The sequence below is a fragment of the Mesoplodon bidens genome, assembly GCF_964165515.1.
Source record: "Mesoplodon bidens genome assembly, chromosome: 6".
NCBI lineage: Eukaryota > Metazoa > Chordata > Mammalia > Artiodactyla > Ziphiidae > Mesoplodon > Mesoplodon bidens.
In genome coordinates this window covers 53,409,054-53,436,003 of record NC_138162.1, presented here as the reverse complement: position 1 = coordinate 53,436,003, position 26,950 = coordinate 53,409,054, and the positions used below count along the sequence as shown (strand labels likewise).

At 35.9% G+C, this 26,950-nt stretch overlaps 1 protein-coding gene across 6 annotated transcripts in view; it reads left to right on the top strand.

The window, feature by feature from the left end:
• IFT74 (intraflagellar transport 74) overlaps nt 1-26,950 on the top strand; it is an 81,333-nt gene that overhangs the window by 40,010 nt on the left and 14,373 nt on the right. For 5 of the 6 annotated variants that reach the window (XR_014016207.1, XM_081238448.1, XM_081238447.1 and 2 more), the window contains 6 exons: nt 2,172-2,315; nt 3,649-3,689; nt 6,388-6,467; nt 23,438-23,491; nt 24,828-24,925; nt 25,423-25,549. Coding sequence is in view for 5 of the 6 variants with exons in the window: in XM_081238448.1 (XP_081094574.1) it covers nt 2,172-2,315; nt 3,649-3,689; nt 6,388-6,467; nt 23,438-23,491; nt 24,828-24,925; nt 25,423-25,549 (544 nt within the window). In the remaining variant the exon portion in view is untranslated. The remainder of the gene's footprint in view (nt 1-2,171; nt 2,316-3,648; nt 3,690-6,387; nt 6,468-23,437; nt 23,492-24,827; nt 24,926-25,422; nt 25,550-26,950) is intronic. The other variant, XM_081238449.1, reaches the window with a different exon arrangement.

Here is a 26,950-nt window from a genome sequence, read left to right as displayed (position 1 = left end):
TGCAAAAGAAATAAACCATGAGTATTTTGTAATCATTCTTTTGGAAATTTGCTATTGAAAAAACTAGTTTGCTTAAAAATATTAAGACGATTTTCTATATCCAGTTGTCTACATGTGGGTACACAGAATTTTTATTTTCTTTGATCTCTCTGGTAATAAAAATATGCTTCAAGGAATAAGGACTGCATTTATATAGTATTAATACAGCCAGCTTTCAGAATTCCTCACTATCTTTTTTTAGGGTGTGTAGGAGAGAGTTAGGTCTTATTTCATTGGCAGATTTAGTTTCCACAGGAAGAGGTGTAGGGTATGACCTTGGAGTTAGTTTTTCTATTGATGCCACTCTACTTTGGCATTAGTACCTCTATGCCTAAAATTACATGAATTTAAAAAAATTTACAGTATTCTCAAATGAAGAAAATGTAGATCCTAATCTTGTTTAACTTTAGCTGGATTCCTTTGTGGGTCTTTTTGGTGGGGGGGAATATTTGTTCTTCAAGATAACATTATGTCAAATATCCATCAAGTAGTGTTTATTGCATATCTGCTGTATGCTCCCTACTGTGCTAAGTATTGCTGACTCAGTTCATAGGAGTGTGAAAAAAATCAGGTGAAAGATCAACATGAGCTTGAGTCTTCAGGAGTGGTTTTATCAAGATGCAATAATGAACATGTCTATAGGTGGTTAAGCAAAAGGGAAGGGGAAGGTGCTATGAAAAGGGATACATCAAAATGTCTGCATTTGTTCTATAGGTATTTTATTATCATGCCTTTTCACCTGAAGCTAATACGTTACTTAAGCTGTGTATATAACCCTTTGCCTATGGACTTTCAAACATTTCCTCTTGTTCACTTTTTCCTTTTTTTAAGATTCCTTCTCTTTTGCTTTCAAAAAGGAGGAGGTCTCCCCTCTTAAAAATCTTGTTCATACTGTGGGCCTGGTTTCAGATATCATTAACTTTTTTTTTCATGATTAACTTTTATTTTTGTTAACTTAGAAAAATTATTTAGATATCAGAGCATCAGTTTTCTCATCTGTGAAACAGATGATAGTACTATCTTACAGAGTTGCTTTGAGTGTTAGAGATAGTATATTAAAAATATTAAGTATAGTGCCTGGCACAGAATACGTGCTCAATAAATAACGACTTCAAATGTCATTTTCATCATCATAATCACCACTACCACCAACATCCCTAGCTCTTTTGGTTATCTTTTAAAATTATCACATCCCTTATTTTCTCTTTGTGAACAGTAGAACAGTGGTGAATACATGATAATTTTACTACTCATGTATATTAGTTTCCTAGTGCTGCTGAAATAAAGTATCACAAACTGGGTGACATAAAACAACAGAAATTTCTTGTAGTTCTGGAGGCTAAAAGTCTAAAATCAAAGCATCAGCAGAGACTTGCTTCTTCTGGGACACTAGGTAGAATACTTCCTTGCCTCTTCCTAGCTTCTGGTGCTGGCTGTGAGCCCTTGGCATTTGTTCCTTGACTTGTAGCTACATCGCTCCATTGTTTGCCTATATCATCAAATGGCATTCTCCTCGGGTGTCTCTGTTTTTATCTCTTCTCTTCTAATAAAGAGCAGTTAATACTGGATTAAGGTGCACTTTAATGACCTCAAGATAATCTTAACTTGATTAAATCTGCACAGACTCCATTTCAAATTAGGTCATGTTCACAGGTGCTGGAGATTAGGACTTCAGCATACATTTTAGGAGGATATAGTTCAACCCATAATATTGTAGGAAAGCATATATATGATCTATTCAGGGGAAAATATTTTCCCTCTAGAGATCAGTTCCTTGGACTTTGGATTGGGTTTTGTGGTTAAAGTTATACATACATCGTTACATTTTCTTTATTATCTTCCCATTGGTAGAGATGTCTTTATCTTTGTTTAGGTCTTATATTTAGAAAATAAACTAAAGCTACCACCTTCTTGTGAATCTTAGACTGAAAATTGCTTATGAAAAAGTATAGAGGAATTTGTTTTTATTCTTCCATGTTTAGAAACGCACTTTGTAGCATTATTGAGTACTCTAGGTTCTTGATATCTCTATTTAAAGATAATGGTAGTTTAAATTTGTCCTTAGTCTTATAAACTGAAAACTATTTGAATAGTTTTTGATTAAATACTAAAGTTATTTTAATTCTCTTCAGGAAATAGCACACTCCCAGGTAAAACAGGAGGCTGTATTGTTGCATGAAAAACTTTATGAGTTGGAGTCCCATCGAGATCAAATGATTGCAGAAGACAAAAGCATGGGATCCCCAATGGAAGAGAGAGAGAGATTACTTAAGCAGGTAGGAAAAACAAACATACGTATTTTAATATGTCAGGATTTGGTAAATGTATCAGTCTGTTTTATTTAAGGCATGTGAATTGAACAGAAAGCTAATAAGCTTATTTTCTTAAAAAACAGTGAAAAGTGAACTCCATCTAAATTAATATGAACTGCTTGACCAAGAAGATTTAGGTAAAAGTCATTTCTCAAATAAACTGTTTTTTTTTTTTTTTACTTAAATCCTAATTTTATATGGTCTTCATGCATATTTTGGTCATTTTTTCATGTTTTGGATCCTTATAAGAAAAACTTGAAACTCTTCTTATTGGTCAGTAAATAATTAATCTTATTGAAGATGTATTCCATGATTTGTTTTGGGCCTCATATTTAGAAAATGAAGTGCCCCAAGGCTGATGACTTTGTGTGGTTATTTCTATCAGTGCCACCATGAAGTGAATGGAATTAAAATGTCCTGTGAAATCACAGTATGTCACCATGTTATGTCACATGTGTTCAGTAGCTTTCTTACTATCCCAAGGCTGGCTTTAATTTAGCTTATTGTTTATCCTGAGACACCCTAAATATACAGCCCTTAGGAGCCTATATATTTGGGAGCACCTCTAGTCAGGAACCTACAAATGAGACTACTTTTGTGGTCTTATATTGAATCCAGTGGGTTTGCAGGAACCTTAGGGATCAACTCAGGAGCTATTTAAGTATTAGAATCATTCTAGAAAGGTATCAAAATCTAGAATCTCTGAAGTTCCTTGGAAAGAGATCATAGAAGGCAGGGGACAAAGAGTATGATCTTGGGATAGAATTTCTAGATAGAATACAGAATGACTAGTTAACTTTGAATTTCAGATAAGCAGTGAATAATCTTTTAGAATAAATATATACATAAGGATAATAAGTGTATTCCAAATACATACCACAAAAGTTATTCATTGTTTTTCTGAAATTCAAATGTAACAGGGATTGCTAAATCTTGCAGCCCTACCGTGTGCATGGGTTGGGGGTGGGGAGCAGGGGGAGCAGGGTTGGGGAGACAGGCTCAAAAATCCTAGATATTTATGTAAATTGATCCAGGCCTGAAGATATGTTAACTTATTGGTGCCACGTGGATAGGTATGGATATTTATCAGTCACCACTCTTCCTTTGAGGAGGAAAGAAAAATCTGTGAATAGTTCCCTAATGATGTTCCTTTTAACTTCAAAGGCTGAATTTCAAGAAATAAGTTTAAAGTGACTAGATTTGATTTTTTAGTACACACCCTAGAAGGAAAATCTCTTTAAGATAGCCTAACAATGAGTAATTCTTTAAATTCTGTTTTCTCTTTATGCCTTTAAAGGTTAAAGAAGATAATCAGGAAATAGCCAGCATGGAGCGACAGTAAGTACTTTTACACTAGGACATTTTACATTCATTTCTCATCTGTTAAATTGCATTCTAAATGTGTAAGAGGTGCATATTGTTACAGTCATTTTTTCTGTGATTCACATTGACAATATTGATGCAGCTTTCAGTTTTATTTATAGCTTTAAATAATTCTTTGAATGTTTAGTTAAGAGCCATTACATAGTATAATTGCTTTTTAAAAACAGCTTTATTGTGATATAATACATACCGTACAATTCACATATTTAAAGTGTACAATTCAGAGTTTTTTACTGTATTCACAGAGTTGTGCAACCACCACCTCAGTCAATTTCAGAACAGTTCAGTCACCCCAATAGAAACCCATATCCCTTAACCATCACACCTCTCATCCCCCATTCCCAGCCCTAAGCAACCACTGTACCTTATGTCTGTGTAGATTGGCCTGTTCTGGACATTTCATATAAATGAAAGCATACAATATATGGTCCTATGTGGCTGGATTCTTACACTTAGCATAGTGTTTTCAGGGTTCATCTGTGTTGTAGCATGTATCAGTATTTCATTTCTTTTTATTGCCAAATAATATCCCATTTGTGTGGCTATACCATATTTATTTATCCATTCATTAATTGATGGACATTTGGATTGCTTCTATTTTTTGGCTGTGATGGATCATGCTGGTATGAACAATCGTGTACATGTTTTTGTGTGTGGACATATATTTTCGCTTCTCTTGGGTATGTACCTAGGAGTGGAATTTACCTAGGAGTGCTGGTTCATACAGTAACTCTATATTTAACTTTTTGAGGAGGTGCCAGACTATTTTCCAATGCAGCTGCACCATTTTACATTTTCACCAGCAGTGTATAAGTGTTCCAGTTTCTCCATGACCTCATCAACACTTGTTATTATCTGTCATTTTTGATTACTGTGTAGCCATCATAGTAGCTGTGAAGTGGTATCATTGATTTGCATTTTCCTGATGATTAATGAATGATGTTGAACTTTTTTTCCTGTGCTTATTGGACATATATATATATATTCTTTGGAGAAATGTCTATTCACATTCTTTGCCCATTTTTTTGTTTTATTTATTTATTTATTTATTATAGATCATTATTGGAGTATAATTGCTTCACAATACTGTGTTAGTTTCTGTTGTACAAAAAAGTGAATCAGCCATATGCATACATATATACCCACATCCCCTCCCTTTTGAGCCTCCCTCCCACCCTCCTTATTCCACCCCTCTAGGTCATCGCAAAGCACCAAGCTGATCTCCCTGTGCTTTTGCCCATTTTAAAATTGGGTTATTTATTGTTTTATTACTGAATTGTAAGAGCTCTTTATATATTCTAAATAAAGTCTCTTATCAGATAAATGATCTGCAAAATTTTTCTTCCATTATTTGTGTTTTCTTTTCACTTTCTTTATGGTGTCCTTTGAAGCACAAAAGTTTAAAATTTTTTTAAGACTTTATTTTTTAAATAAATTTATTTATTTTATTTATTTATTTTTGGCTGCATTGAGTCTTCATTGCTGCGCACGGGCTTTCTCTAGTTGCAGCGAGCGGGGGCTACTCTTTGTTGCGGTGCCCGGGCTCCTCATTGCAGTGGCTTCTCTTGTTGTGGAGCACGGGCTCTAGGTGTGCAGGCTTCAGTAGTTGTGGCTCACGGGCTCTAGAGCGCAGGCTCAGTAGTTGTGGTGCACAGGCTTATTTGTTCTGCAGCATGTGGGATCTTCCCAGACCAGGGGTCGAACCTGTATCCTCTGCATTGGCAGGCGGATTCTTAACCACTGCGCCACCAGGGAAGTCCCAGTAGTTTTAAATTTTGATTATATCTGGTTTATTTATTTTTTTCTTTTGTCGTTTGTGCTTTTGGTGTCATATGTAAGAAACCAGTGCCTAGTTCAATTTCATGAAGATTTATGCTTATGTTTTTTTATTTAAGTGTTTTATAGTTTAGTTCTTATGTTTAGATCTATGACCCACTTATAGTTAACTTTTGTGTATGGTATGAGGTAGGAATCCAGTTTTATTCTTTTGCTTGTGCATATCCAGTTATCCCAGCACCATTTGTTGAAATATTCTTTCAACAAATATTATTTAATGTTCTTTCTCGGTTTAATTGTTTTGGCACCTTTGTCAAAAATCAATTGTATATAGATACAGGGTCTTATTCCTAGACTCACAATTCTATTCCATTGTTTATCCTTAAAAGGATATGTCTGTCCTTATTCCAGTATCATACTGTCTTGATTACTATAGCTTTGTAATAAGTACAACTGCTTTTGTTAAAATTTTAACCCATATAGTCTTCTCTCAATGGTAAATTTTCTCTTATTTTCTAACTTTTAAGACAAACTTGCTAACTTAGTTTATTTATATAAACCTACAAAAAGAAGGTTGCTAAAGATTTTTTATTTTCTTAATATCACAAGTAAAGTTCAAAAGAAGGCTGGGGAAGGGTCTACTGTTGAAGTCAGGCAAGCCAACATTCTCAGAACACGCTTGTACTCTAAATACGGATCATGAAAAAAGATTTTTCTCTCAAAATTTATAGTATTGTCCTCAGAATAAAGCATATTATTTATTGATATTGTTTCTGCAGATTCGAAAAGATTTAAGATTTCGTAACATCGTCACTAAATGTTTTTACTGAATATCTAAATTGTCTGCCATAAATTCATTAAATAATATTTTCAACAGGTTAACAGATATAAAAGAAAAAATAAATCAGCTTAATGAAGAAATTAGACAACTTGACATGGATTTAGAAGAACACCAAGGTAATTTTTAAAATATCTTTATGGGGGCTTCCCTGGTGGCGCAGTGGTTGGGAGTCCGCCTGCAGATGCAGGGGACGCGGGTTCGTGCCCCAGTCCGGGAGGATCCCACATGCCGCGGAGCGGCTGGGCCCGTGAGCCATGGCCGCTGAGCCTGTGCGTCCGGAGCCTGCGCTCCGCAGGGGGAGAGGCCACAACAGTGAGAGGCCCGCATAACGCAAAAAAAAAAAAAAAAAAAAAAAAATCTTTATGATGTATAATATAGATACATAGCAGTATTTATACAGTATTAACTTGGGCCTCAGGGACTGTTTACCTGGGGTTTATTATTTAATTCATTGTGATATCACTAAGTTTAACTACTAAAATACTAAACTATTAAAATATTTAGTAGTAGTAACTAAATATTATAGTTAGTATTGAATTATTTAAGCCAACTAAAAACTTATATAACTTAAAATGGTTATATAATGGCAAGAATTTATTTTGTTTTGCAAAGAAATTTTTTTGTTAATTGGAATATAGTTGTTTTACAATGTTGTGTTAGTTTCTACTGTACAGCGAAGTGGAGTTCCCTGTACTATACAGCAAGAAATTTTTTTTTAATCAAGTAAAATGGTTTAAAGTTGCTCACAGATTTCTAAGTTATACTTCTTCAATATTGTCAGCTATTAACTGGGGTAAGTGGTAGAGTTACAGGGGAGTGAGGATCAAGTCACAGATATCACAAAAAATGCAGGAAGAATTATTCACTAGGGGACCCACTAATGTGGTGGCAAGTACTGATTATTCCAGTCCTCTCTCAGCTTTCCCCAGCAGTGGGATTTGAAGAGCCAAGGCAGGGGGACCAGAGCACTTGGGGTGGAAATGCTGTGGTGGGGATTTGGGAGCTACAGTGTATGTGTGGTTGAGGGAAGAGTTTGGGCATCACAGGTTCCTAACCAACTTGTCTCTAACAAGGGAGGAAAAGCTGGGTTACTATGGCACTTTAATCACAGATTAACTGCAAACCAGTTAATATGCTATTGGATTATCAAGAGTTGACTATATATTCTTATGAGTTAGGTATTCTATTGTAAATAATATGCCTATTATGGCTAAAGAAACATTCATAGCAGGGAAAAAGGGTGTTCTTTTCCTAAATTAATTTTTTGTTTCAATTTTAATGCAGTGTATTAGTTTTATTTATACATTTTATTGATTTATGAATAATAGCATTAGCTACTATTAATTGATTACTTACCTGGACTGGTTACTTTGTGATCTTTGCAGGCTCACTTTGAAGGCTTCTAACCTCTTTTATGCTTGTTGAAACTCAGAGAAGTTAACTCAGATTCTTACAGCTAGTAAGGGGTAAAGTCTAGATATAAACCAAGTTCTCTTTGACCCCAAAGTGTTAGTTCTATTGCCCAAACCTAATCTTGGCTTTCTGATATGAAGTGCTGTATTTGTGAAATAAAAATATTCTTGTGAAATGCTTACAGTCTTAATTACATGTGGCTACATGTAAATAAGATATCTAAAATCAGACAAACTTTAAGTCCTGGTTATTAGGTAAGTAAACTTATCTGAGCTTTCATTTTCTCATCTGCAAAATGAATATAGTGGTTCTACCTCACTAAGATTTACGAATAGTAAATGGTACACATGGCAAGGTAGGTTCACAATAAATTGTTACTAAGGTCATGTTTTCTTTATTAAATTATTTTATTCCTTTTAATTTATGTAGATCTAGTATATAGATTTTCTTTGTTAATAAATTATTCTGAGAAATCTGATAATGTTCTTGATTTCAGATGCTTTATGGGATACATTTTAAATAATATTCCTCCTTCTAAATTTAAATTTCTAGCAGAATTCTATTTATTTTTCCAGTAAAATAACTCATTTGGGGGTAACAATTTATTATTAATTGCTAGTTCTACAATAAATAGAATGCTTTGAATTGTAGCTTCCCTTCTCCTTTTTGTTTTCGTAAATTCTTTGTCCTTTTTTTTTTTTTTTTTTTCTGGCCGCACCACAGCTTGCCGGCTCTCAGTTCCCCAACCAGGGATCGAATCGGTTCCTCCTGCAGTGGAAGTGAGGAGCCCTAACCACTGGACGCAGGGAATTACCTGTCCTTTTTGATTAATGTAGAAAGGCACAATCTATAATGTAATGTAATAGTAGCAAAAAAGCATATATATATGTACATATAAAAATATATGTGATGGGCTTCCCTGGTGACGCAGTGGTTGAGAGTCCGCCTGCCGATGCAGGGGACACGGGTTCGTGCCCCAGTCCGGGAAGATCCCACATGCCGTGGAGCGGCTAGGCCCGTGAGCCATGGCCGTTGAGCCTGCGCGTCCAGAGCCTGTGCTCCGCAACGGGAGAGGCCACACAGTGAGAGGCCCACATACCGCAAAAAAACAAAACAAAACAAAACAAAAAATATATGTGATATATAAATATTATGTATTGTATGTTCACATATATATCAATGCATTAGTTTTTTGTTCTTCTACTACACTTTGATCATCCTGGATTATTGGTTCAACGGCACAGAGGTTTTTATTAGAAGGTCACTTGTTAGTTCAGGACCTCATTATTTCTTTCCTGAACTATTTCAGTAGTCTACTAACTGGTCCCCGACTTCCAATCTTGCTCCCTCTCAGATTCACCCACCACAGTGTTGCCAGAGTGACTTATGTGAAATGTGATTCTGTATCATTCTCCACTTAACAGTGGTTCCCATGACCTACAAGATAAAGTTTAAGAATCTTTGTATGGCATTCTAGTCCCTCCATAATCTGGCCTATACCTTGTCAGCCTCCTCTCCTACCCCTCAGCATCTCTATCCTTACATTCTAAGAATAATAATAATAATCTACCAGTGGTACCTCACACCTCACCCTCTTTATCATACATCAAAGGATTATTTCATGCTCAATCCTTTGCTCCTATTATTTGTTCCCTTTTCTTGAATGTTCTTTTCCCTGTTACTTATTTTACTAACTTCTCATTTTTTAAGATCTAGCTCAGGTATCCTTTCATATCCAACATAGTAACCCTAACTTCTCTCCCTGACCTATTTCTGGGCTGGGCTAAGTGAGTGATCCCCGCCGTTATCAGAACACACGGCATAAATGTATTGACTACATTACTTTACCACTTTCTACTTAGGTGTTTGTCTTTTCCCTTAGGCTATACATCCTCCAGGACAGGGATTGTGTCTTGTTCATTTTGGTAACCTCTTTCATCAACACAATGCCTGGGAAAATAAACATTCAGTAAGTCTCTGTGGAATGAATTAAACAGTCCTGTATTTTATTTATATATTTTTAAATAATTATTATTTTTTTTTGGCTGCACCGTGCAGCTTGTGGGATTTTAGTTCCCCATCCAGGGACTGAACCCAGGCCCTCAGCAGTGAGAGCATGGAGTCCTAACAGCTGGACAGCCAGGGAATTCCCAGTCCTGTATTTTAGAAGGGAAGGATTTGTAGAATGAATTAAAGATGAGAGTTGGGCTCTAGTAACTTCTTTGGGCCCTCTAGTTCTTAAGATATACAAATGCACTCTTATCTACAGAGAGAGCTTGATTAGTTAGCAACAGTTTTATTACTTTTTAGAGGATTCCTACCTTCGATTTATGATTTCCAGTAAAGAGGTGGATTCTTATCTACATCTGCATTCTCAGCAGTCCCTTGACTCAAGATTGTGGATAATCTGCTCCTTAAGATGTGGAGGATTATCAAGTTATTTTGACTTTCTGGTCCATACTTATCTCTGCCCCCAGCTTTATTCCTTCTGGCCCATTTTATTAATTTCTTAGATGTTACCTGGTTTCTTCCATTTATGGCACCTGTGTGTAATCCAGCTAGGCCACCTTTTGCCTTGTAGGGGTTCTGGTTAACATAACCTTTAAACCGTAAATGTGTTTGTACATGTCTGACTTTGTTAGTACTTGCTCCAACCCTTCAGTTTTCAAATAAACTTTTTAAAGTTTTGCATAATTCATTCTAAATTTAAAGGCATCCTTTGATACTGGTTTAGGTACAGTTATGTTCTCTGCTAGATATTAATGGTGGTCCTGTAATCCAACAGCTTCTTCAAGTTAATCATATTTTTGCACTTTTTAAGTCCTTAAAGTTATAATTTGCTAAAAGTTACATCGTCTCGAAGTTAACTAAATAAAATCAATTAACAGTTATTTGGCTCTTCTACAAAAATCTTCATTATTCCCTGATGCTGAGTTATCAGTTTCTGTGACAATCTGGATAATGCAGAAAAAATCCTCATAATACACTACGCTTTTGACCAATTCTAGATGGGCTTCTTTGCTCTCAAATCTTTATTTAGTCTTTGTAAGTAATTTTTAAAGGTGAAATAATCTCATAACAGAGAATTTTCATTATAATAAAATGTCATTACTTTTTTAAACTGCTGGGGGATTTAATCCTATTATGTTAAGTATTTGTTAGACTTCACCCCTACAGTAGTTTTACTTTATTGCTGGATCAGGTAACTTTGTTATATGGGTTCTAAAAATACTTAGGTTTAAATACGTGTACTATCCTATATTTTATTTTCTTTTTTTTTTTTTTTTTTTTTTTTTTGTGGTATGCGGGCCTCTCACTGCTGTGGCCTCTCCCGCCGCGGAGCACAGGCTCCGGACGCGCAGGCTCAGCGGCCATGGCTCACGGGCCCAGCCGCTCCGCGGCATATGGGATCCTCCCAGACCGGGGCACGAACCCGCACCCCCCGCATCGGCAGGCGGACTCCCAACCACTGCGCCACCAGGGAGGCCCATCCTATATTTTAGCAGGAAAGGAATTGTTACTATTTTTGCTAACTAGAAACAGTGAGAAATAGCTCTATTGAAAGTTGTTATATGGTCAGAATTTGGCTACAATCTGCATCATTATTAAAGCAGAGCAGTATTGGCAGATGCCATGCTACTTTTCAGAAAAGCCTGATTTCTCCTGGAATCCATCCTGATTTCTCCTTTCTCAGCTGAAGTGCCAACCATTAAATATTTACTTAATTGTTGCTTTTTAAAATGCTCTTTCAGTATGAGAAAGGGAAAGTAATGGAAAAGGCATTGGAGCTCTAGGTGAAGAAAACAAGATAATAGTAACCTATATTCTCATTCAACATAGGATATTATTTTTATTATTCTTTTACCTAAAGATTTACTTCTAACATATGGTTGAGTAATTAGTTTTTGATAAGGTAACTGTTGACTAAGAAAATTTATTCTCACCACAAATTAATTTTTGTATATTTCATATTGAAGGTCCCTCAAAGTAAATGGTGTTTATTGGTCTGCTTAACTCAGGCCTCTACTGTACTCTTCACTATATTCCATTAAAGTCTAAAAAGAGCAGTGTTACTATTTTAAGACACGACAAAACCTTTCATGGTGTAGGAACACAAAATAAGTGATTGTCTATGCAGAACTCCTGAGCCTTTTGAAATTTGGTTAATTCTCAGCTTTACCCAGTGCAGCTTAGGTTTAGACTTTCTCAGGTGTGCTAAATTAGTTACCATTTGTCCATCTGCTTCCAGCTTCCAAAATTTTATTACTATTGTTTCCTCTCCTATTTTCCTCATTGCGAGTTTGACCTTTAAAAATTCTTTTTACTATAATTTTAGTGGAGTTTGTGGGGTGGGGCAGGTTAGGGTTAGATGTGCATGTTCAACCTACCATCTTTGTCAAAAAATTACCAGTTATAAACTTACCCAGAATTTCTGAAGAGTTTTAATCACCTTGAACGTACTTCATTTTATGGGTGTGTGTGTGTGTGTGTGTGTGTGTGTGTTGCCTGAAATGACCATTCTCATGTATTGTCATTAACTGTGCAAATTATCAGTCAGCATCTAGGAGGTTACCCCTTCCTACTTTTTAAAAATTTTCCTTAAAGTAGTTAGTTATTTTAAAGACTCCAATTAACTTATTTTTTTAATTATGTACTTTTTATGTACAAATCTGGTGTGTACTTAATGTGGAAAATTCAAGCAATACAAAAGTGTATAAAGTAAAAATCATCTCCTTTCTCCTCATACGCATTCCATTCTTCAGAGGTAATCATTGTTTACAGTTTGATATGTATAGCCTTTTAGACTTTTTTCTATACACGGCATATATCTATATATATATATTTAATGTATATATATTTAATTGAGTGATACAGTTCTTCTGAGCTTGAGTCCTTTCATTTAACTGTATATAATGAACATTCTTCCATACGAGGATGTATATACTTCATTCTAAGAAGTATAGCATAGTAGCCAATGTCAGGGCTTTAAAGCCAGACTAAGAATGGTCCCTGGCACATATTTAAGTACTTACAAAAACTATTAGCTGTAGTCATGTTGATAGTCTTGTTAAATAGTATTAGCTGTATCCACATTGACATTAGGTTGTTTCTAATTTTTCACTACCAAGAACAATGCTGCAGTAAATAACCTTGATACATACATGTTTGTTAATTTGTATATTTCTATAGGCTAAATTTCTAGAAGTGAAATTTTGAATAGAAAGTTACTTATGTATACAATTTTGATTCTTTTTGAAAATTTCTTTCCAGAAATGGTTGTACCAGTTTATACATCCAGCAGCAGTATGTGAAAGTGCTTCCTTACCAGGGCTAATTACTTCTCTGACAGTTCATTGTTCTCAAAGGCCTGAATTTGTAGTACTACCATGATCCACGAGGTGGAGCTAATTTTCTGGACATCTGCATGCTCAGACAAGGCTTAAGGAACACAGTTTACAAAGTACAGTCACATTTCTTCCCAAGAAGGATTTTTGGGCATTATTGCTCACTACAAATTATTCCTTCAATTTTAGAGTACAGTATCTTCCCAAAGATTGATAAAATGGAATATCATGTGGTTATCAATACGGCATATCACAGACATCTAAATATCTAACAGCTACAATGTGATAAATATGTATCATAATAGAAGTATGCATAAAATGCTACAGGATCATTGGATTACGGTCCTAAACTTCAAATGAATTCATTGCAATTTACTCTATAATTTATATGCTGCTTTCAAGAGTAGTAAAAACATAAAATAAAACCCTTTTCTTTGGTTTGTCTCTAGGATACTTTTTCCTACTCATAGTTCCAAGGCCCAGGTTAGAAGCTTTTATTCTCTGATTATGTCAGGTAAAATAGAATTTATAAAGACAGAATAGTTTTGTTTTAGAGCACGGGTTCTGCAACCCGAATGCCAGGATTCAAATCTGGGCTGTGCTGTTTTACTGGCTGATCTCAGACGTGCTACTTGACCTGTCTGTACCTTAGTTTCCTCATCTTTAAAGTGGAGATAATAACAGTACCTACCTTCCTTTTAGGGTTACTGTGAGGATTAGATGAATGGAGCACGTGTGTGTGTGTGTGTGTGTGTGTGTGTGTGTATGACTCAGAATAGCATGCAATTTAAAAATTGCACATAAATGTTAGTTATTGGCTGTTATTATTAATGCTATTAATTAATTATTTTTTTAGTTTTTTTAAAACAGCTTTACAAAGGTTTAATTGACATACAATACAGTGCACATATTTAAAGTACATAATTTGATAAGTTTTGACATATGCATCCACCTGTGAAACCATCACCACAATCAAGAGAGTAAACATACCCAACGATCCCCCAAATCTCCTAATACCCTTTTGCAGCCTCTCCCTCCCACTTCTTCCTGCCTTACTCTCCCATCCCAAGTAACCGATGATCTGGTTTCTGTCACTGTTGATTAATTTAAATTTTCTAGAATTTTATATAAACAGAATCATAACTATGTACACATTTTTCTCTGGTTCTTCACTCAGCATAATTATTTTAAGATTTATCCATATATTTGCACATGTCACCAGTTTGCTCCTGTTCATTGCTGAGTAGTATTCCACTGTGAAGATAAACCACAGTTTATTTATTCATTCTTCTTTGTCTGACTTGGATTAATTATTTTTAATGATTCCATTTTATCTTCTTTATTGCTCTTTCAGTTATAATTCTTTGTTTTGTTATTTTAGTGGTTGCTTTAGGATATTGTGTATATCTTTAACTTATCACAGTCTACCTTCATGTTATATTATACCTCATTATGTATAGTATAAGAACCTTGACAATGGCATGCTTCTAGTTCTCCCTTCCTGGTCTTTGTGGTATTGTCATCACACATTTTCCTTTTACATATTTTATAAGGTAATAACTACATAGCTATTTTTTTTCACACACATACACTGTATTTTAATTTTATAAGAGATAAATAAACTGACACCAAGCATTGTAAATGGATGACCACAACAAAAGCAACGATGATTGCAATTACCAACACACTCATACTATGTCATAATATTGACATTCAGTCCAGTAATCCTCCACTGTAACAGCTCCTTTACTTTGCAGTGAAAATTGGTTTGTATATTTTTTGCCTCTGAGTCCTTGTGGGATTTTTTTTTTTTTTTTTTTTTTTTTTTTTTGCGGTATGCGGGCCTCTCACTGTTGTGGCCTCTCCCGTTGCGGAGCACAGGCTCCGGACGCGCAGGCTCAGCGGCCACGGCTCACGGGCCCAGCCGCTCCGCGGCATATGGGATCCTCCCAGACCAGGGCACGAACCCGTATCCCCTGCATCGGCAGGCGGACTCTCAACCACTGCGCCACCAGGGAGGCCCGGATTTTTTTTTTTAATTCAGACAGAAAGTCAAAAAATTATAATCATCCTCATCAGTTCACTCAGTCCCATGTAATTAATTTTTTTTCATCTTGATCTTTTGTTAACACTTTTATGAATTCATCAGTTTTCCATTAGAGTTCTGAAAATGCTTATTCATTCAGTTCAGCAGTACAGTCAGTTACCAGAAACCTGCACTTCTCAGAGTCTTTTCCATGAATTCCTTGCAGATGAAGCCCTTCTATAGGAACATTTTTGCAAAAGCATCAGAGTTCACCCAGAACTGTCTGTAAATGACAAAAGACTTAAAAATGACCACGGTTGGGGCTTCCCTGGTGGCGCAGTGGTTGAGAGTACGACTGCCGATGCAGGGGATGCGGGTTCGTACCCCGATCTGGGAAGATCCCACATGCCGCGGAGCGGCTGGGCCCGTGAGCCATGGCCGCTGAGCCTGCGCGTCCGGAGCCTGTGCTCCACAGCGGGAGAGGCCACAACAGTGAGAGGCCCGCATATCGCAAAAAAAAAAAAAAAAAATGACCACGGTTAAAGATTTGATGAAAGTTCATAATAATGCAATTGACAAGGAAATTTAGTTATTTCTGAGATATCCATTTTGCATAGCTATTATTTTTGACAGTCAATTATATTTTTAAAAGATTACGAATAAGGAGCAAAATCTTACTGTTTACCCAAGTCGTTACCATTTCTGCTGTTCTTCAGTCCTTCATGTAGATTCCAGATTTCCATCTGGGATCTTTCTCTCTCTGCTTGAAGGACTTTAAACATTTTTTGTAGTTATGGTCTGCTGGTGATGAATGCTTTCAGCTTTTGTATGTCTGAAAATGCCTATTTGCCTTCATTTTCAAAGGATATTTTTGCTGGGTATAGTCAAGGTTGACAGATTTTATCTTTCAGTACTTTAGAGATGTTGATCCACTGTCTTCTCATTTACACTGTTTCTGATTAGAAATCTGCTTTTTAAAACATTTTTATTGGAGTATAATTGCTTTACAATGGTGTGTTAGTTTTTGCTTTATAACAAAGTGAATCAGTTATACATATACATTTATCCCCATATCTCTTCCCTCTTGCATCTCCCTCCCTCCCACCCTCCCTATCCCACCCTTCTAGCTGGTCTCAAAGCACCGAGCTGATCTCCCTGTGCTATGCAACTGCTTCCTGCTAGCTATCTATTTTACATTTGGTAGTGTATATATGTCCATATATACACTACCACTCTCTCACTTTGTCCCAGCTTACCCTTCCCCCTCCCCGTGTCCTCAAGTCCATTCTCTAGTAGGTCTGCATCTTTATTCCCATCTTGCCCCTAGGTTCTTCATGACATTTTTTTTTCTTAAATTCCATATATATGTGTTAGCATACGGTATTTGTCTTTCTCTTTCTGACTTACTTCACTCTGTATGACAGATTCTAGGTCTATCCACCTCATTACAAATAGCTCAGTTTCGTTTCTTTTTATGGCTGAGTAATATTCCATTGTATATATGTGCCACATCTTCTTTATCCATTCATCTGATGATGGACACTTAGGTTGTTTCCATCTCCGGGCTATTGTGAATAGAGCTGCAATGAACATTTTGGTACATGTGTCTTTTTGAATTATGGTGTTCTCAGGGTACATGCCTAGTAGTGGGATTGCTGGGTCATATAGTAGTTCTATTTTTAGTTTTTTAAGGAACCTCCATACTGTTCTCCATAGTGGCTGTACCAATTCACATTCCCACCAGCAGTGCAAGAATGTTCCCTTTTCTCCACACCCTCTCCAGCATTTATTGTTTCTAGATTTTTTGATGATGGCCATTCTGACTGGTGTGAGATGATATCTCATTGTAGTTTTGATTTGCATTTCTCTAATGATTAATGATGTTGAGCATTCTTTCATGTGTTTGTTGGCAGTCTGTATATCTTCTTTGGAGAAATGCCTATTTAAGTCTTCTGCCCATTTTTGGATTGGGTTGTTTGTTTTTTTGCTATTGAGCTGCATGAGCTGTTTATAAATTTTGGAGGTTAATCCTTTGTCCGTTGCTTCATTTGCAAATATTTTCTCCCATTCTGAGGGTTGTCTTTTGGTCTTGTTTATGGTTTCCTTTGCTGTGCAAAAGCTTTGAAGTTTCATTAGGTCCCATTTGTTTATTTTTGTTTTTATTTCCATTTCTCTAGGAGGTGGGTCAAAAAGGATCTTGCTGTGATTTATATCATAGAGTGTTCTGCCTATGTTTTCCTCTAGGAGTTTTATAGTGTCTGGCCTTACGGTTAAGTCTTTAATTCATTTTGAGTTTATTTTTGTATATGGTGTTAGGGAGTGTTCTAATTTCATTCTTTTACATGTAGCTGTCCAGTTTTCCCAGCACCACTTATTGAAGAGGCTTCCTTTTCTCCATTGTATATTCTTGCCTCCTTTATCAAAGATAAGGTGACCATATGTAATGCTATTAATTTATAAGCTGAAACTTTAATAACTTTCCTGGAGATTTTCCCAAAACATATTTGGAAAGTATTTTCCCCAGGATGTACAGGATAATATATTCAGTTTATCAGCTGGTATCTGAGTTTCAAATGGCATCTTTACATTGCTGTTTTGTAGCTTCTCAATATACATACAATGAAGAAGAATGAATCATTGCTTATTGTTCAATTTGGGAATTGGTTAAACTATTCATTAGTATGGTAGTATTATCTTCAGACCAGGCACTTCAGCACCATCTGAAACTTGTTAGAAATAAAACTTCTTGGACTCTACCCCAGACCTACTAAACATGAAACCTTGGGAATAGGGCTTAGCAAATTGTGTTTCAACAAACCCTCCTGATGATTCCGATGCATGCTAAAGTTTGATAACCACTGCTTTAGGAAATAATTAAGAACTTACATTGTGTTTAGTATACATGCCAAGGATTACTCATTATACCATCTGATTTTATGGATATTACTCTGTTGAAACAAACTTCTTCATAGTCCTTTTTGTTTTCTTTAGAAATGGTGAGATTTTAGGCAATAACTTAACTTTTACATATTTAGAGAATTTTTATTGTATATATTTTAAACGTCTCTAGTAGATAGAACAATCAGACCTTGTCTGCATAGCTGTAAAGAAACTTTCCTGCCAAAATTTAAAACATTTTGTTTAATGTATAATTGATAAATTGGGTGAAGCTTGAAGCTAAAAGTTAGTTTAAAACATTAAACTTATATGTACTCATTTTAGCATACCAGTTTAGCAGTATTTGATATATTAGTTTATCACTTACTGCTATAGTGATGTGCGAAAAGTAGGTGAGAGAGAGACTGAATGTAAAAAGATGAAGTTTAATAGGACTCCAAAACTAATTAAAATTGAAGCAGGCGTGGGGGAGGAGAAAGTGCTGTATCTTACTAAAATATGTGAAAATGTTAGAGTGGGTTTAGATAACTGCTCAATGTGAATTCATGTGATACAGCCTCCAGAACAGCTGGAATCCTAGACTGCATTAACAACAGATGAATATATGGACTATGAGAAGTGGTAGTCTGCTTGGAATCCTGTTTCTTGGCATCATACTTTAAAAGGAATGAAGAAGAACTGGAGTAAGAGTAGAATGAACTCTTAGTCCAGAAGAACTGGACTAAGAGTAGAATGAGCAGAATGATAACAAGACTGAAACTATGCCACATAGGGAACACTTGAAGGTACTGATCGCTCGAAGGTACCGTGATATTTAGCTTGCCTCAGAAGGACCCCAAGTGCTAGAAAGGAAAGAATCCTACCTTCCAGCAAAAGTACCTTGGTGTTTATTTTTGCCCCTCCTCTCTAATTTTATTTGCTATCTGCTACTTTTTCACCTCTAAAATCAGTAGGTCTGCTGACTTGGGGGCCTTGCAGCCAGGGGAGTCACTGGCTTGTGCCTTGTTGTACACTGGTCATGAGAGAAGATTGGGGTAGCTACCTGTTCTGGAAAATGGTGATCAGACCCTTCTCCAGGGTCAGAACTGCTTCTCAGAGTATAAAAGCAAAGATTGCTCTGTTAAGCCTTGATTCAAGAGAACATTTTATGATAGAGAGGTAAAAGAGTCAGATGACCTTACTGACAAGTGAGGAGAAAGGTGGTTATGGTGGTACTCAGCCCTTTAGTGCTGGAAGAAGCGCCTAGTTCCCTTACTCCACTGTCTGGCTATAGCTGAGAGTATCAAAAAGCAATAGTGTCCTTTCTACAATTTCCCAAGTCTTCTGTAACAGTCTGTACTCATTTCTTCTTTCCCCTTGTAAGGGGAAAGAGGCCTGAATTTATAGTGGAAATTTTGGGGTACTTGTCTTACTAGAGCATAAATTTCTTGAAGGAAAATATCTTATTCATCTCTATAATTCCTCCGTTACCTGTTAAAGTGTCTTGCTGATATGATACTTTCTATGTAAAAGCTTACTGAACTTTTTCACCCATCTAGTTATCATAGTACTTCATATATAGCTTAGTTACATTACTTATGTTGCATTGTAACTTTTTGCTTTTGTTCACCTAACAGATTGTACACCCTTCTAGGATAGAGTGGCAACTGTCTTCTTCATTTTGATATCCCCAGCACCTATTATAGTATCTGGCACATAATAGGTACTCACTAAACTTGGAAGAGATAAATTATGTAGAACTATGATCACATCAAATACTCAGAGTTTGAGGATAGCTCTAAAATAACCCTCATTTTATGAACTTGTCCTTTTCCCTCTCCTTTGGTCTCTTCATTGTTGATCTTTCTACAATGATTAGACCCTTTTTCTGGCCTGCTTTGCACCCCCAGTGTGATAACTGATTAGCTTCCCCTGTCTATGATCTTGTCCTCTCCTATAATATTAAATCTAAGGATAGATTTGGTAACAAGCCCTATATTTTACCCTACTTTAGGACTGCCCACATCTGTACATTTCCTCTCATGAGAAGCTCAGATATTAATCCACCAACTGAGAAATCACAAAATAGAGGAGTTCACTAGGGCCCTGATCTCTTCTCTTTTTAGCAACAGTGATATGGGAGGAGGTTTTATGAAGCTTGGGAATTTGCTAAAATATATGGGAGCTCTGTCCTAACTAATCTAGCTGGCCAGCTGTATAGCTGGGAGACATTGACCAGGTATGTCTTCCAGCTCAATCTGATGGCAACTTGGAGCATGGATTTGAGGGGAGAAGGAGGGAGGAATCTCCCAGGTTTCTGACTTGGATGATAAGTTTATGGTGAAGGGCTTTCAAACATAATAGGCAATACAGAAGGGTACAGACTTTGAGGGGGAAGACTGATGCATTTAATTATGGATAGGCTGTGTATTAGGATATCATGAAATGTGCCCACATGAATATATGTAGTAAACAATTGGATAAAGCAATCTGAAAATTAGGAAAAAGGTCAAATTTAAGAGTTTTTAAACCACAAGAATGAGTGGGATTTCCTTGGATATAATGTAGCATTAGAAGTCAACGAAGAGCAGAATCCAGAATTTAAATGAAGAAAGGGAAAGTTATGAAGAGAAGACAAAGAAGGATGATCTGAGAGTAAGAAAAACCAGAAAAGCCCAACCCCCAAGCAACAAAAAACATAAGCGGAAAAAAAATTGGAAGAAGAAAGGATGTATCAATAGTGTCAAATATTACAGAGTAAGATAACTTGAAACTGCCCCTTGGATTTGATAATTAAGGAGTCATATAATCTTACTGTGAACTATTTCATTGGAATGTCAGGAGGAGAAGCCTCATTGCAGTGTCGCAAGGTCTAATAGCAAGATGAGGAGCTGGAAACAGCATGTGTAGGAAATTCTCTTAAGTTTAGAAGAGGAAAGATAAGAAGGTAGTTAAATGCCTATAAAGCCTAGGATGCAGGCCTTCTTCTTAATCCCTTAATGCCTGACCAGTCTCCCAGGAGGACAACTTCTCACACAAGGAACTAGGACTTTTTTAGAAACCTAGGCCATGGCAGATTCAGCAGATACTAGCTTTTCTGCTACTTCACATATGTTATATAATATTTACGAGCATATCAGCCTCTTGTGAGGATATTCCAGATCATGTATGCTGCAAGCTCATATTCTTTCTCTTTGTTTTCCACCAAAAAACTATTGCCATAAATTACTGAATGGTAACATCATTATAGGGCTAATCTTAATCTGTCTATAACGTATTTTTCAAAAAAAACTTAATCATATACAAACTTTGTTATTAGTAAAACAAAAAGATCTCTCCCCTTCCCCTTACAACTAATCATGCTGCATCAGTATGCTCTGAGACCATTGTTGATCATCTGAACTGATCAGTAAAGTTGTTAATGCATCCAAAGTCTTAGAGTGAACCAAATGTTTCCCATTCGTTCTGAGTGTTCACTGGCTTGGAATTCATGACCTCTGGGTATTTACTATCCTTTTACAGTAGCTTTCAGCTTTTTACTACGAGTACTGGTGGTGGGGGCCTTCACAAGGTTTTCTCTGTATAAGGATTGTCCTCAGTGAATTTGGGAAAAATGTTTTCAGACCAGAAAGCAGAAAAGCTGTCTGCTGACCTGGGTCTCTGACTTTGCCATCACCTTTGTGTACTCGTAACTCACTTCCCACCCAAGCAAGTATACAACTGGAAGTCCATAGCCTCCATGTAATTAGGGGCTCTATTCTGACTATCTACCTCCACTCCCTAATGTTATTGCTGCTCTAGCCGGTACTTGGCAAAACCATAGAGCTTATAGGAGGATATATAGAACACAGGCTGACCAATGGGTTTTAGCCTCTGGACTAACTATTAACTATTGGCTCCCCCATTTTCTTAGAAATCTTCTTCCTAAAGTCCTTCTAAATGCCAGCTTCTTACCAGGAACACCCTTAGGAGTCTCTTATTCTCTCCATCTTTGCTGGGCATTGTCTTAGTAAGCTTCCTTTGTTTCTCCAGAATGCTAAGATCTAACTGACTTTAATGAAGAAACTGTACAGATTGGATCAAGCACAAATTTATTCTGCTTTCTCTACCTGGGGCCGTGGGAGCACAGGACTGCAGCCATCTCACTAGTTCAGGAAAATAGCCCTGAGCCTCCAAATCTCAATTTCTGTTACACTGAAAATCCTCTTTTTCTAAAATAATCATGATCCACCTCTACTAATGGTCCCTTTATGCAGCTAAAGTGTCCGATTTCATCCATCTGTACGGGCCATGGATTTTTGCCCTTTTAATCATGTCTTTTACATATATTAAATGCAACATGTCTAAAACTGTTGCAAGCAGTTTCTTCCTCAATTTGCTTTTTATTTATTTTTCAGTACCACAATGTCCTCGACTGCCCAAGCCAGAAACCTGGGAGTCATACTTCTCCCTCTCTGACCCTCACCAAAATCCTCACCTCACTCTGGCTCTTAAATGTCTCAAATGAAGATCCTCTACCTTACATCCTAATTGCCACCAGGCAGTCTTCATCTTTCATTTGGATTACTTTGACAACCTCCTAACTGGTCTTATTGCCTCCACTCTTACTTCTCTTTTATTCTCCAGATCAGAAATGCAAGTTGATAATTTTATTCCTCTGCTTAAAATTCTTCAGTAATCTTGGCCCGTAGGAGAGAATCCAAACTTTCATAACATGTGTCTTATAAGGTCTCTCATAACCTGCCTCATCTTTGTGCCACTTTTTCACTTCACATTCTCTGCCTCAGGACTCTTTCGGTTTTCTGTGCTACCATATTCATCCTCACTTTCATATTTCTGTACTTATAATGCTTTGACTTTCAACTCCTTCTATATTTTGACCAAGTAACTCCTATTCATCCATTCTTTATAATGCAGCTTAAATATTACTTCTTTAGAGGAAAATTTCCTGAATCCCTGAACTAGATTATAGCACCCTTTACTTTCATATGATAGCACTTAGTACATTTTAATTGTTAAATCTCTAGACTTTAAGCTCTGTGAGGTAAGTAACCCTGCCATCTTGTTTGCTGTTATGAGCTATTCAGAGATGAAATGAAATTTCATGGGAGCTTATGTTTCCCGTCACCAGTGTGTTCATGCGTAGGTTGAATAGCTCCAAGTTGGAAGTGAAATAGAGAACCATTGGAGAGTCTTTCAGTCCTTTCCAGTCAGGGGATTGTTCTTTCCAAATAGTCAAACATACATATATATATATATAGCTGTTTTGAAAGACCCTGTAAGTCAATGTAAATGAATTTCACCTAATTGAAAATACTGAATATTTAATGACTAGTGACATATAGAGAACCTAAGAGATATTTCTAATTTAGAGTACTATATCTTAAGTTCTTGAAACTAATGTTAAATTTTTTATCTCTTATAGGTGAAATGAATCAGAAGTACAAGGAGCTAAAAAAAAGGGAGGAAAATATGGACAGTAAGTGATAATCTTATAGATGTGAAAATATATTCTCAGTTGTTCATTTATACTGAATCAGAGATCTCATTTTGAGAAGATATAATGACTAATAATAGAAGTGCAGAAGTGTGGACATTCAAAGCATTTGCCTTGAAGTATTACTAAATATCTAGCATAGTTTAGATGGGTAGAGAATTCTAGAAAGATTTTGTACATGTGTATGTATGTGTATGACTGTGTGTTAGGGATAGATTCTAAAGCTAATATGTACATTTATAGTCTGTATAGTCTATAGACCACTCATTGATTGTTGAATGTTCTCTTTTACATGCTTCACCTTTAATATCTTTCACCTTTTTTTAAGCTTTTCATAGTACTTATCTCATTATTTATTAGCCCTCACCTCTGATTTTGTTTCTTGGCTCTATCACTAACTGAAGCTTTAGTAGCCTTCTATTGTAGCTTCTTATTCACTTTTTTTAAAAACCTGAAAAAAAAATCTGAATTTGACTTTGTAAATAGATCTTCACTTAAACTTATGTTGTACATTCATAAGTTTACCAAAATTGACTATATTAATGATTACTGGTTTCCTTTTTAAATTATCATTCTAAAATCTGACATTTTTATAGGTCTGAGGTCAATTGTTACCTTCATAGAAAAAACATGTTATAAAGCAGTAATTACCACCTCTGGCTTAACGATATCCCAAGATTTCTTTAAAATCTCAGCAAGTACCAAAAATTATCTCAAAATTAATTTGTTGTTTCATGCTAATAGTAAAATTATTTTAAGTTAATTTTGGAAGATCCATAGAAATACTTTAAGAATGTAAGTAAGAGCAAATTATGTACTAATTCCATGTTAGAGAAGAAAAAGGAGGATTTCTTAGAATATTTACTTGTAACAATAAATTACTAAACTTACTTAGTTGAGACTAATTTGGCATTATAAAATACTAAATTTTCAGGGAAAAAAGGTAGTTAGTAATATTTTCCGAAGTAAAGTTAGTGGCTAATTATAGATGTTAATTGTAGATGTATCAATGAGATCCTAGTGTAAAAACATAGGATTTATTCTCATCTCCATTTTATCAACTGTTACTTCTGAGCCCAAATTTATAAATTTTTAGTTTATTTGTATTAGGGTCATAACAAACTTTAAAAGTCTGAAAGTATGTAGAAATGTTCTTATTGAGTAACTTAATTACCCTTGGGTTAATAAAAAATTAAACAGTGATAGTTTAAAATTTGCCTTGAATTTCTAAAAAGTACTTTTCACACCTACAAATCAGAGCTTATGTAGTGTTTAGCTATATCAACAGTAGTATCTCATCATATTTTTCAATTGGCAGCCTTTATTGAGACTTTTGAGGAAACTAAGAACCAGGAACTGGAAAGGAAGGCACAGATAGAAGCCAACATTGTTGTACTCTTGGAGCACTGTAGTCGAGTAAGTACCATGTGCCTGTCTTAGTGTCTTCATTATTTTTACTGTGATTACCTTTCTAAATACAACTCAAAAACTGCAGTGGTTCACTATTATGTAAGAGTACAGGATACCTAATAAGTATCTTGATTCCTCAAAAAACATTTATTGAGCAGCTACTATTGTGTGGTACCATAGGAGGAAAAATGCGTGGTCTCTTCAATATTCTAAGTGTTTTAAAAATCCAGTCAGTTCCTAAAATAGAATATTTGAATTTTTTCTACATTTAAATAAAGCAAATGTAAAAGAAACAATTCTGAATTTTAATTTAACCTCTCCTTATTGAGAAAACCACTTTGAATTTCACTGTATTCTTTTATAAAATATATATATAATGAATGATGTATTTCAAAAAAGAATACCCTTTCAAAACATCCAGTCCTTTAGCAGCATTTTCAAGAGTTTTATTGGAAAGTTAAATCAGTGGAATTTTTTCCACTTTTATGTCTCTGCAAATACAGAATATAAATCGTATGAAACAGATATCCTCTATCACCAATCAAGAGCTGAAGATGATGCAGGATGATCTCAATTTTAAATCTACTGAAATGCAGAAATCACAAAGTACGGCTAGGAATCTGACTTCAGGTGAGGAAACAACCTAGATTTTTTGTTTGTTTGTTTGTTTGTTTGTTTTTCGGTACACGGGCCTCTCACTGTTGTGGCCTCTCCCATTGCGGAGCACAGGCTCCGGACGCTCAGGCCCAGCGGCCATGGCTCGCGGGCCTAGCCGCTCTGTGGCATGTGGGATCTTCCCGGACTGGGGCTCGAACCCGTGTCCCCTGCATCGGCAGGCGGACTCTCAACAACTGCGCCACCAGGGAAGCCCCAACCTAGATTTTAATATCCTTTTTTTCTGTAACAAACTGGAACTTTTAAAATCTAATGTTATTCTCTTTGATTTTTTTTGAAAGACTGAGGATATAATTTATGACTGCCTATTGCTGCAGTCATTCATAGGCTCAGAATTTTGTGTGACTTTTCTTATCAACTTAATAGTAATTCATTGGGATATTCTCACTCATTTAACATTTATTGAGTATTTGCTTTATGCCTTTGCTGTAACTTGGGTATACAGGGATTAAAAAAAAAAAATCCAGTCTGTTTCCTCAAGAAACTTGAAATCTGGTGGAATGACAAACAAACAATTGAAGTGTAATGAAACAGTGTTATGATAGAAGGATAAGGAGCAATGGACGTGCATGGGGCTCATATCCACTGTGGTCTTGGGTAGTTAGGAGAGGTATCCTAGAGGTGGTAATGTTTTATTTATAGTTTCAGCCATTATGACTAACATGAGACTAGAGCAGCATTGTCCAAAAGAAATGTAATGCCAGCCACATATATATTTTGAATTTCCTAGTAGCCACATTAAAAAAGTTAAATGAGACAGGTGAATTTTAATAATATATTATATTTAACCCCTGTATTCAAAATATTATCATTTCAACATGTAGTCAATATAAAATGATCAATGAGATTTTACAGTTACAGCCCATCTCAATTTGGACTGGACACATTCCAGTGCTCAAAAGCCATATGTGGCTAGTGGCTGCCATTTGGATAGTGCAGGTAGAGATTAGAAACAAATATACATAATTGAGCTTAAAGAGCCTAGGATAAAGTCAAGTCAAAATTTGTATAGTATCTTTGGTTTTTTGAAGTGGTGGATTCTAACTATGATGGTGTATGGTGACTTTGAATTAGCTATGTTTTATTTATCTACTTGAAATTACTCTGGCAGTTTGTGAGATCATGGAGAAGGAAGACACTATTTGCTAACTTAAAAATGTTGAAAGGTTCCCAAAATGGAATAGTTTCCATAATATCCCTTTATCTGGAATCCCCAAATCTAAAAAAGCTCTTTATAGCAAAACCTAACCTGACCTGAACTGACATGAGGCTATTTAATTATCCGACCTAGTGTGACTGTGCATACTTTTTGCTGCAGAACTATATTCATCTACTTGATGTCGGGTTGCTGCCTCA